This window comes from Saccopteryx leptura, chromosome 9 (assembly GCF_036850995.1).
Source record: "Saccopteryx leptura isolate mSacLep1 chromosome 9, mSacLep1_pri_phased_curated, whole genome shotgun sequence".
NCBI classification, from domain to species: Eukaryota; Metazoa; Chordata; class Mammalia; order Chiroptera; family Emballonuridae; genus Saccopteryx; species Saccopteryx leptura.
In genome coordinates, this window is record NC_089511.1 from 70,041,320 (window position 1) to 70,054,142 (window position 12,823).

The 12,823-nt window shown below is 40.4% G+C and overlaps 1 protein-coding gene and 1 non-coding gene across 2 annotated transcripts in view; both read left to right on the forward strand.

Moving 5' to 3' along the window:
• Positions 1-12,823, forward strand: part of KIFBP (kinesin family binding protein) — a 36,854-nt gene that overhangs the window by 8,317 nt on the left and 15,714 nt on the right. Inside the window, exons 2-5 of the mRNA XM_066348883.1 lie at positions 3,577-3,675; positions 7,283-7,362; positions 7,670-7,853; positions 11,562-11,646. Coding sequence (XP_066204980.1) covers positions 3,577-3,675; positions 7,283-7,362; positions 7,670-7,853; positions 11,562-11,646 — 448 coding nt within the window. The remainder of the gene's footprint in view (positions 1-3,576; positions 3,676-7,282; positions 7,363-7,669; positions 7,854-11,561; positions 11,647-12,823) is intronic.
• Positions 12,029-12,104, forward strand: TRNAV-GAC (transfer RNA valine (anticodon GAC)). The gene has a single exon. It is a non-coding gene; the product is annotated as a tRNA-Val (tRNA).

A 12,823-nucleotide genomic window follows, 5' to 3' on the forward strand; every position in this document is an offset into this window, starting at 1 on the left:
CCTGCTTCTAGGCCTGAGAGCCCAGATCTCTGCAAGCCTCATCGTATTTATTCATGTCTTTGCTCATCAAGCAAATTAGCAGAGCCTGGGTCAAATTAGTCTATAATGGATTCAGGTGCAGAGAAAGATGAGTAATACCTTTCAGGTATGCAGGAAAATGGCTATAGGGATCAGCTGTTTCCTTTAAACAATCTTATCAGTGCTTGCGGGGCAGTGTTCTGCCCCCGCAGGACTTGGGTTCCAAGGTACGCACCAAAGACTTGTTTCAGGGCAGTCTAACCTCAGATCGTTTTCCTACAAACATCAATCTGTTCCTGTTGGTGCCCTGACCGGGGATCAAACCAGCAACCTCTGTACTTGAGGATGATGCTCTAACCAACTGAGCTACACAGCCAGGGCAACTCTGAATTCTTATTCACGGGTATGTTGTGGGTCTGTGGACCCCAGGTTAAGAATCTGCATTAAAAATTCTTTGTACCTGGCTTGTGGTGGTGCAGTGGATAAAATGTTGACCTGGAATGGTGAGGTCGCCAGTTTGAAACCCCGAGCTTGCCTGGTCAAGGCAAGTATGACAACCAATCAATGAACAACTAAAGTAAAACAACTGAGTTGATGCTTCTCACTCCATCCCCCACCTCATAAAATCAATAAATAAAATCTTTAAAAACTATTTGTTTCCTTATCCTGTTTCCTTTTCTAGGGAAGTAAGCAAAATATAGTAGAAACCCAGTCTCAGAAGTTTCCTTGTGAGTGAACTATCCCTAGGGGTGGGAGGCAGTCTAACCTTGTTCTCTGAAGGAGAGCTAGGCATCCAGTCTTTGAGTTCTGACTGTCTGAACAGGCCTGATTTGCTCTGTACAGAGCCTTATAGAGTCATATGGCAGAGAACAAAATTAACTTAGTTTTAAAATGTTATTTAGGCCTGACCAGGTGGTAGCGCAGTGGATAAAGCGTCGGACTGGGATGTGGAAGACCCAGGTTCGAGACCCCGAGGTCCCCAGCTTGAGTGTGGGCTCATCTGATTTGAGCAAAAGCCCACCAGCTTGAACCCAAGGTCACTGGCCCCAGCAAGGGGTTACTTGGTCTGCTGAAGGCCCGCGGTCAAGGCACATATGAGAAAGCAATCAATGAACAACTAAGGTGTTGCAACGCGCAACGAAAAACTAATGATTGATGCTTCTCATCTCTCTCCGTTCCTGTCTGTCTGTCCCTGTCTATCCCTCTCTCTGACTCACTGTCTCTGTAAAAAATAAATAAAATTAAATTAAATTAAAATGTTATTTAGTATATAATCCTGAATCTAATCAGTTTCTTCTTCCTCCTTTATTGGTAACAGAAGAAAGTTGGTGCTATGGAAATCAAAAGAAGTGATCAATACAAGACACACGCCCTAGCCAGGTAGCTCAGTTGGTTAGAGTGTTGTCCTGACATGCCAAGGTTGCGGGTTTGATCACCGGTCAGGGACCATACAAGAGACAACCAGTGAATACATAAATAAATGAAACAACAAATGGATGTTTCTCCTTTCTTCACTCTCTAAAATCAATTCTTCTTTTTAAGCGAGAAAGACACACAGAGAGAGGGACAGACAGGGACAGAGGCAGGAAGAGAGAGAGATGAGAAGCCTCAATTCTTCATTGCATCACCTTAGTTTTCATAGATTGCTTTCTCATATGTGTCTCAACTGGGGGGCTATAGCAGACCCAGTGACCCCTTGCTCAAGCCAGCGACCTTGGCTCAAGCCAGTGACGTTGGGCTTCAAGCTAGCAACCTTTGGGCTCAAGCCAGTGACCATGGGGTCATGTCTATGATCCCATGCTCAAGCTGGTGAGCCCGCGCTCAAGATGGTGACCTCGGGGTTTCGAACCTGGGTCCTCTATGTCCCAGTCTGGCACTCACTGCGCCACCGCCTGGTCAGGCTAAAATCAATACATTTTTTTTTTAATCAATACATTTTTAAAAATTAAAAAAAAAAAATCTTCGCTGGTTGGCTCAGAGGATAGAGTGTTGGCCCAGTGTGTGGATGTCCTGGGTTCAATCCCCATTCAGAGCACACATGAGAAGCCACCATCAGCTTCTCTCTCTCTCTTCCACTCTCACAGCCAGTGTCTCGGTTGGTCTGAGCATCAGCCCTGGGCACTGAGGATAGCTCACTTGATTCCAGCATCAGCCTCAAATGGTTGCTGGGTAGATCTCGATTAGGGCACATGGGGGAGTCTATCTCCCCTCCTCTCACTTAAAGAAAATAAAATAAAGATTCCAAATGAAGAATTTTTAGTTGGCTGGATATAATTACAAAGCTATATAATTTTAAGAACTCTGGAAAATATGTATAAACATATGTTTTATTGTTTGAAATGGTAAACATTAAGAATCTGACTTAACTAATGAGTAAAGGTATATAGTTAGTGTCTATAGCATCTTCAGAGTTTTCATAACATAATTTGAATAATTGGAATTTGAGAGCTCATCTCCCTTTCTTTAGGTTTGAACCAAACAAAAACTGTTGAGAATTTTCCTTTTTAAGAGGTCTCTGGAGATGGTAGGTATTTGAAAACATCGTTCTGGCTCATCTTTGTCTCTGTGTATATTATCTATTGCTACATAAAATTTGATCCCCAAATTTAGCACCTTGATAAAACAAACTTAATATATTAGGAATCTAAGTGTGGCCTAGTGGTTGCCTCCAGAACAAGTTCAGATTGTTGACCTGCTGGGGCGGCACTTGAAGGCTCAGCCTAGGGAGGGTCTTTCAATCTCTCATGGGATTGTTGACTGGATTCAGTTCCTTACAGGCTGTTGGTCTGAGGGCTTCAGTTGACCTTCCTCAGTTCCTTGCCACGTGAGTCTATATGCAGGATGGCATACAACATGGCAGTTGGCTCCCCTCTGAAAGAATGGGAGAAGGAACACCCCAAAAAGAACCACAGTGTTCTGTAATCTAATCTTATAAGGGACCTTCTGTCACTTTTGCTATATTCTATTTGTAAGAAGCAAGTCACTAAATCTAGTCCATACTTAAAGGGAAGAGATTATATAAGGTCATAGATACAAGGAGGCAGGGATCATGAGAGATACATCAGCAGCTGAGTATCACTACATAAGGACATTATTATCATTATTATTTTTTTTTTTTTTGTGGGACAGAGAGAGTCAGAGAGAGGGACTGATAGGGACAGACAGACAGGAATGGAGAGAGATGAGAAACATCAATTGTTCGTTGCGTTTCCTTAGTTGTTCATTGATTGATTTCTCATATGTGCCTTGACTGGGGGGCTACAGCAGACTGAGGAACCCCTTGCTTGAGCCAGCGACCTTGGGCTCAAGCTGGTGAATCTTGTTCAAACCAGACGAGCCTACGCTCAAGCTGGCGACCTCGGGGTCTCGAACCTGGATCCTCCACGTCCCAATCCGACGCTCTGTCCACTGCACCACCGCCTGGTCAGGCAGGACATTATTATTTTAAATAATTCATTGTTAATCAGACTCCACTAGTTTGATAGGTAAATACTGTGAAATTATGAAAGTTACTTATAAGATTTATATTGTCATTTTTCTCTTTTCTTTATTTTACAGAATAATTTGGGTATTTTGTGGTCTGAAAGAGGAGAAATTGAAACAGCACAAGCTTACCTAGAATCATCAGAAGGACTATATAATCAGTACATGAAAGAGGTATGCTGCATGTCAGATAAATTTTAAGATTTGATTGAAACTAGTCAAGAATTGATATTAAGAATTCCTCACTCATAATATTAGTATATGACTCTTCATTATACTTAGAGACCTCTCTGTAGAGCTGTCTAGGTAGTCATCTAATAGCTGTACTTGTACCGTGATTTAAAAATTTTAATTTATTTGATCCTAATGATAATTTGTGAGGTGGATACTTTTATTATCCTTATTTTAGAGATAAGGAAGCAAAGCACAACAGATTACGGTAAGTGACTTGCCTCCACACACTAGTAAGTGCTGATGCTGGGATTCTCACACATGTGATCTGACTCTAGAACCCATACTTTTAACCACTATACACTGCTGCCTCAGTTAGTAGTTGGCCTTAGTGTAAAAACACAAGTGCAAGGTACTTCTTTAAGAACAGTGTGGTGTCCTGGCTGGGTAGCTCATTTGATTAAAGTGTTGTCCCAATATGCCAAGGTTGCAGGTTTGATCCCTGGTCAGGGCACATACAAGAATCAACCAATGAATGCATAAACAAGTAAAACAACAAACCGATCTCTCTCTTAAATCAATAAATAAATATATTGCTCATAAAAGTTAGAGGATATTTCAAAATGAATATGAAGCAATAAAATAACCCCTAATTTTTGTGAGTAGTATATATTAAAAAAAGAATGGTGTAGTGACAAAATGATGATAGCAGATAGAAGGAATATGCTGTAAGTATAATGCACAGACTGAATGTCATATTTGCTTTGTCAATTTAATTCAGTATTTGTTTTTATTATGTGCCAGATATTATGCAAGTATGCTAGAGAATCAAATATGAATAAAATATGGTCTCTACGTATAACTAGCTGTCCCTGGAGAAAAAGATTAGAGCAAATCAATTTGTTAATTACACCCACAAGTAATTTTAGAATGTACATTTAGAATATGTGTTTCTAGGCCTATAACACTTTTTTTTTTAGCTGAGGAATATATCCCCAAGTTGAAGAATTTTCAGAGTCCTTGGTCTTTACCTTGGTGTTATATCTTCTCTCCTAAAGTAGTAAGAAGAGTAGAGCACCACAAAGCCAAACTGAGGTGTTACAGCATTCAGGCCCTGGCCAGTTGGCTCAGTGCATAGAGTGTTGGCCAGGCGTACAGATGTCCCAGGTTCGATCCCAGGTCAGGGCACACATGAGAAGTGACCATGTGCTTCTCTTCTCCCACTTCTCTCTCTTCCCCTTTTGGTGGCCCTGTGCACTGAGGATAGCTCGATCTGTCCAAGCATCAGCCCCAGATGACAGTTGCTGAGTGGACCCTGGTCGGGGCACATGCAGGAGTCTGTCCCTATATCCCCCCTCCTCTCACTTAAAAAAAAAAAGAAAGAAAAAGAAATGTTAAAGCAGGGGTCCCCAAACTTTTTACACAGGGAGCCAGTTCACTGTCCCTCAGACCGTTGGAGGGCCGGACTATAAAAAAAACTATGAACAAATCCTTATGCACACTGCACATATCTTCTTTTAAAGTAAAAAAAAAAAAAAAACAGGAATAAATACAATATTTAAAATAAAGAACAAGTAAATTTAAATCAACAAACTGGGCCTGACCTGTGGTGGCGCAGTGGATAAAGCGTCAACCTGGAAATGCTGAGGTCGCCGGTTCGAAACCCTGGGCTTGCCTGGTCAAGGCACATCAGGGAGTTGATGCTTCCAGCTCCTCCCCCCTTCCCTCTCTCTGGCTCTCCTCTCTCTCCCTCTCTGTCTCTCTCTCTCCCCCTCTCTCCTCTCTAAAAAATGAATAAATAAAATCTTTAAATCAACAAACTGACAAGTATTTCAATGGGAACATGGGCCTGCTTTTGGCTAATGAGATGGTCAATGTCTGGTTCCATATTTGTCATTGCTAACCGTAACAAGTGATATGATGTGCTTCTGGAGCCGTGACATGTCACCGGAAGTAGTACTGTACGTGAGTGACGTCCGTGCTTTGCATCCGCATCCTGTGCTCCTCTCACTGACCACCAATGAAAGAGGTGCCCCTTCCGGAAGTGCGGCGGGGGCGGATAAATGGCCTCAGCGGCCGTAGTTTGGGGACTCCTGTGTTAGAGTATTCACCTTTTGACTTGAACTCTTAATACACGAACATGTTAAGTTAAAATGTGAAGGTACCAAACACCTATATTTCATTAAAAACTAGTATTAATAAGGAAACGTAAAAGATAGAGCAAAAAGCTTATGTGTACCTCTATTTTAGTTAAGAGACTGATTCATCTGTTAGTATTACACATGAAGTGTGATAGTCAAACAGTGAAGTATGTACATATAATAATACATTGGTTAATTCCCCTCATCAAGACAGGGGTAAGCATATTAAACAGCCCTTAAAATTTTTGAGGCATGACTAACCTGTGGTGGCGCAGTGGATAGAGCGTCGACCTGGAACGCTGAGGTTGCCAGTTTGAAACCCTGGGCTTGCCCGGTCAAGGCACATATGGGAGTTGATGCTTCCTGCTCCTCCCTCCTCTCTCTCTCTAAAATAAATAAAATCTTTTAAAAATTTTTTCAAAATTGTTGAGGTGGTCTCTGAAGAATTATTTATCTATTGTTTGCGTTGGGCCTTGCTTCCTGTCTTAGTCATTTTTACTTTCTGTGAATTTTGGATCCCAAGCCCTGCTGCTTTTAGTGTTTGCATCCAGAATGTTAGAACACAGTTTATTTGTTTTACTGTTTTTTTTTTAATGGGAAGTGTTGTTGCTATTTGGAGTTTAGTGAATTCAGTTTAAAGCAACTTGTAGATCAGACTGTTCTCAAAGAAGTAGAATGAGGCCGAGGTTAAGTACCATTCTTTTGAAGACTTGAGGTGGGGTTATATGTGATTTACACATATTAACTCATTGAATCCTTATAGCATCTTTATTACATAGGTACTCTTATTATCCTTATTTTATAGATGAAGAAACAAAAAAAGCACAAGGCAATAAACAATAGAATCACGGTTTTAATGTCCCTGTATTGAAAGAGGGTAATCCATATACTTGTTTCCTTGAGGAAAATATTAAAATAATTATTTAAAACTTTGATTTTTTTTTTAGTGGTCCACTTAGGACAATATTACTCTTAAGAATGTCTGCATTTTTGCCTGGCCTGTGGTGGCACAGTGGGTAAAGCATCGACTGGAATGCTGAGATCACCAGTTCGAAACTCTGGACTTCCCTGGTCAAGGCACATCAGGGAGTTGATGCTTCTTGCTCCTCCCCCCTTCTCTCTTTCTCCCTCTCTCTCTCCTCTCTAAAATAAACAAAATCTTAAAAGAATGTATGCATTTTTCCTATTTGTTATGCTCATGTAGGTTTTTAAAAGGACTTTTTTATCAGACTGACTTAACACTTAAAATACTTAAAAAAGCAAACAATTAATGTTTTTAGTGTATTTGAAATTCACCTAAAAAAGTGGTTAAAATTTTATCAAGTGTGGTTACTTCTTGTGTAACATGAAAGTTATTTTATAGTAAGAATTTTATTGGGCTTTTAAATTTTGATTTCTCTAGTTCCTCCAGAAGAGGGCGCTTATTGTTTACAGTAAAATTTTAGAGTTTTGTTTTTCTTTAATTGTAGATTGGATGTCCTCCTCTTGATCCTACTGAGCATTTTCTTCCTGAAGAAGAGAAACTTACTGAACAAGAGAGATCAAAAAGGTAAGTAGCTATAGATATCAGCCCTCACAGATATTTCCACATAATGTAGATGATTGTTCAAAAAAAGGCATGTTTTCTCTTTTAAGGCACTCATAAAAGTTCTAGAATATGGATTCTGATATAGATTTAAACCTTCATTTGCCATTAACTAGATATGTGACCCTGTTAAAATCTAAGACTTAGTTTCCTTATCAGTCAAATGGATACACTAGCTATACCCAATTGGTGAGAGGATCAAGATAAATATATATGCAAGTTCTGTATAAATTGTAAACCATTATGCCAGTATTGTTTTTTTTCTTCATAGATTTGAGAAGGTTTATACTCATAACCTATATTACCTGGCTCAAGTCTACCAGCATATGGGAATGTTTGAGAAAGGTGCTCATTATTGTCATAGTACCCTAAAGCGCCAGCTTGAGCACAATGCCTACCATCCTATAGAATGGGCTTTTAATGCTGCTACCTTGTCACAATTTTACATCAATAAGGTAAGCTTCTTGAAGTTATCTAACAAAGTTACTGGTAGACTATATAAAATACAGACCAAATAGCACATTGAAAATACCATCTTTTAAAAATAGGTAGCTTATATTTTATGATGTAAACTAGACAGAAAAATGCAGCCCTGTTTGCCAGTAAATTTTTGTAGCTTTTGATGCATTAATTTTATTGATTCTTAAAATAGTGAGTTTTATCATTGTCTTACATGTTTCTAGCCCCTAAAATTACATATTACCTAAAACTAATTCTTTTTTGATATAAGCATGCTATCTTAATTCATTTCAGTGAGATGTTACCTTAAATTGCAGATTTTTATCTTGTAGACATTGGTAATCTGATAGCTATGAGAATTTTTGAGGAAGTTGACTGTTAAATGTGGGCTTTGATAAAAGCATGTGATGCATTTCAGTTATTCTTTAGAATTAATTCCTTTATAATAATTTTTCTATGTTGGAAATAACTCTGCTCAGTTCCAGAATTTCGTGTCTTTATAATATACTTCTCTGGAGTATTACACAGAGATAAAATTTTTTATTTTATTTTATTTATTCATTTTTAGAGAGGAGAGAGACAGAGAGGGAGAGAGAGGAGAGAGAGACAGAGAGAGAAAAGGGGGGAGGAGCTGGAAGCATCAACTCCCTGATGTGCCTTGACCAGGCAAGCCCAGGGTTTCGAACCGGCGACCTCAGCATTTCCAGGTTGACGCTTTATCCACTGCGCCACCACAGGTCAGGCCAATTTTTTTTTTTTAAGTGAGAAGAGGGAAGATAGTGAGACAGGCTCCCACATGTGCCACAACCGGGATCCACAAGGCAACTTGCATCTGGGGCAGATGCTTAATCAATTGAGCCATTTTTAGCATCTGAGGCTGACTCGCTCAGGCCAACTGAGCTATCCTCAGCACCCAGGGCAGATGCTCAAACCAATCACCAGTTGAACCACTGGCTACAAGAGGTCACAGAGAGAGAGAAGGGGAGAAGGAGGTAGGAGAAGCAGATGGTCACTTCTCTTGTGTGTCCAGGAATCGAACCCGGATGGCCATATGCCAGACTGACGCTCTATCCATTGTGCAAACTGGCCAGGGTCCACAGAGATAAATTTGAGCTTTTTAGTTTTTAATCAAAATTATTCAGAATCATGTTGGCATACTATTTTTATTTTTAACTTTTTATGAATGTTGGTATACTCTTTTTTTTTTATTATTCATTTTTATTAGAGAGAGAGGAGGGAGAGAGAGAGAGAGAGAAAGAGAGAGAACAGGGAGAGGAGCAGGAAGCTCAACTCCCACACGTGCCTTGACCAGGCAAGCCTGGGGTTTTGAACCAGCAACCTCAGCATTCCAGGTCAACACTTTAGCCACTGTGCCACACAGGTCAGGCCGGTATACTCTTAATTGACTTACTTGTTCCTCTATTAAAAGTTTTTTTAACTTTTTTTCTTTTTACAGGGACAGAGAGAGAGTCAGATAGAGGGATACATAGGGACAGACAGCAGACAGGAATGGAGAGAGATGAGAAGCATCAATCATCAGTTTTTCGTTGCAACACCGTAGTTGTTCATTGATTGCGTTCTCATATGTGCCATGACTGCGGGCCTTCAGCAGACTGAGTAACCCCCCATTCGAGCCAGTGACTTTGGGTCCATGCTAGTGAGCTTTTTTTTGCTCAAGCCAGGTGAACCTGCGCTCAAGCTGGCAACCCCGGGGTCTTGAACCTGGGTCTTCCGCATCCCAGTCCGACTCTCTATCCACTGCGCCACCGCCTGGTCAGGCTATTAAAAGTTTTTAATGTTAAAACTTTTAAGCCACCTTTCCTAGCTAGATTCTGATAATCCTTAATCAGATAACTCAGCAATAGAAATTACTTTTATTTCTGATTCACAAGCCTCTCTGAAGTTTTCAGTAATTTTTTGCTTATTAGAGTTCCTTTTTAGATCTCTCTGGTTATCTGCTGCTGTATGTATCCTTACTGGGCCTTTATCCTTTCTAAACTTTTTGTCAGTGCCAGTTCTGTAAATGAGCCCTATGTTTAAAATATTGTCCCACAGAATTTCATTCAGAAAAGCTATTAGCTGGAGAGAAAGGGCTTTGGTGACTGCAGCATCGCTTCTAGAACTTTGGTCTAAGATCAAGCATGTAAGTAATGCTACTGCCTAGATCAGAGCATTCTGTTAAGTCTGACTCAGGCATCCATTTCATTGTGGCCATAATCAAAAGGTGTTATCTTCTGCCTCTGCTTGTGGCACCATTTTTATAGCTTTTGAAGGCCCCTTATTTGTTTTGTTTAGCAACTTTAAAATTACATATTCACTGTGATTTTAATTAAAACAAAACAACATTGATATTACTTAGATGTCTAGATGTTAGTTTAAAGTGTAATTTAAAATTGAAAATTGTTAAGTATTGCTTATGTAGACTTTCACCAGTACCTCCCCTACCTGTGCTTTTGTTTTTTACCAAGATGTTTTGTAAGTTTGTTACAGCTAGCTAAGTTGTATTGCAAAAAGAGATTTGAACCCCATATTTTTAAAAAAAAGCAGTTCTCATTTATATCACCCTCATCTTCATCTGGTCCCAGTGATGAGGTTTTGCTACTTGGTGAGTCCCTACCTGGCAAGTGCTAACGTTCCACATTTAACAGCCACCTAGAGGGCACAAGGCAAGGCAAGGGAACCAGTCTGGAAAAAGCTGAAGTGATAATGGTGGGTAAGGGATTGTGGAGACCAGTTAAAGCTGTTTATGTAAACTGTGACTTGGGTTTTTGAGGCTTAATCATAACTCTTTGATCTGTGGATGTTGCTGGGCTAATTCTACACATGGTCCCAGCTGTTCTCAAGATGGCTTCTCAATTTGCTATAATAGCTCCATTTAATGCTGAGATTTTAAATTCATAGCTAACCATTAAAAATCTTTTTAGCAAAATCAGGTATATCTAATATAAAATAGACATATTTAATGAGGGTGGCTTCCAACTAAAAGCTGGTACTTCTGCTGGGTGGTCCTGTGACTTACATGATGAATGCAAAGTGTTTATATTAACAAGGAGGTGTTCGACCAAGTGTCCTGAGAAATTTACTCTGCCCAGATTTGAATTATACAGTCTTCAAGTATGTTGGTAAAGCAGTTTAGTAAAGTTTTATCTGTGGAAATCCATTGACTTCAAAACTTGGTGGGAAGCCTCATTATAAATACCAAAGATTTTAGAAGACAAGAATCTCTTCCTGTTCAAATTTATTCCTTTTGCCGTTGAATGGTAAGATATAAAAGGGATCTCTAAACCTAAAGAAATTAAATCTTTAAGTCCTCTGACAGAATGTAAATGGTCTAAAAATTTATCATGCGTTGAACTTTAGCTATGTGTGCTGACCCTAAAGACTGTCTGAGGCACTCAGTCTATGACGATAGCTGTTGTTGTGTCCTTACGGATTACTTGAGGAGAGCTAATCTTCTATCAGCCATGGTCTTCCAGCCAGTTTAGATTATTAAGAGTTTGGTGTCATTGTACTTCTTTGAGGTAGCTTTTTAACCTGATAGTAATATAATATATTATGTACCTTAATGTTCAGCAACTAGACCGGGTCTCCATGGTGGGTTTTACCTGATTTTAATAGCTTTTCCCATATCAAAAGACTTCATGCAATATCAATTGCAAATAAGGCTGTGGGACAATTGCATTTACTCTTTGTTTCCTTAACAGCTATGCTTTATGGAGGCCAGGCACTGTTTATCAGCTGCCAACGTCATTTTTAGTCAAATTGGAAAGAACCCATCCACAGAAGACAGTAAGTTTAAGTGTGCATGTTTTATTATGTATAGCTTTTTTTTTTTAATAAATAAATTTTTATTCAAATGGGGTGACATCAATAAATCAGGGTACATATATTCAAAGAAAATATTTCCAGGTTATTTTGTCATTTAGTTCTGTTGCATACCCATCACCCAAAGAGAGATCATCCTCCATCACCCTCTATCCAGTTTTCTTTGTACCTCTCCCCCTCCCCCCCTCCCTCCTTCCCTACCCCCACCCCCTGTAACCACCACACTCCTGTCCATGTCTCTTAGTCTCACTTTTATGTCCCACCAATGTATGGAATCCTGCAGTTCTTGTTTTTTTCTGATTCGCCTATTTCACTCCGCATAATGTTATCAAGATTCCACCAATCTGCCCTGGCCGGTTGGCTCAGTGGTAGAGCATCGGCCTGACGTGCAGGAGTCCCGGGTTCGATTCCCGGCCAGGGCACACAGGAGTAGCACCCATTTGCTTCTCCACCCCTCCGCCGCGCTTTCCTCTCTCTCTCTCTCTTCCCCTCCCGCAGCCGAGGCTCCATTGGAGCAAAGATGGCCCGGGCGCTGGGGATGGCTTTGTGGCCTCTGCCTCAGGCGCTAGAGTGGCTCTGGTCGCAACATGGCGACGCCCAGGATGGGCAGAGCATCGCCCCCTGGTGGGCAGAGTGTCGCCCCATGGTGGGCGTGCCGGGTGGATCCCGGTCGGGCGCATGTGGGAGTCTGTCTGACTGTCTCTCCCCATTTCCAGCTTCAGAAAAATGAAAAAAAAAAAAAAAAAAAAAAGATTCCACCAATCTGCTGTAAGTGATCCGATGTCATCATTTCTTCTAGCTGACTAGTATACCACGGTGTATATGTGCCCCATCTTCTTTATCCAGCCTTCTATTTTTTTTTTTTACAGTGATTAAAAGCCTTTAAGCAAACTCTTGGCCAACACAGCAAGAATCCATAAAAGAGTAGTATCTTTAACATGTTCACCAAGTCCAAGTTGGCCCCATCACCATGCCAAATCCCTGAAAAATGCAACCCAACCACAGTTCAGTCTATTAGGATCTGTCACAGGGAGCAGGAGTCCAGGAAAAGTCTGCATGGCACCAGAATTGTCACCATTCTATACTTTGCAGCTCATGTCCAAGTCCCAGTGACCGCTGCTTCTAGCTGGTAATGATTCAG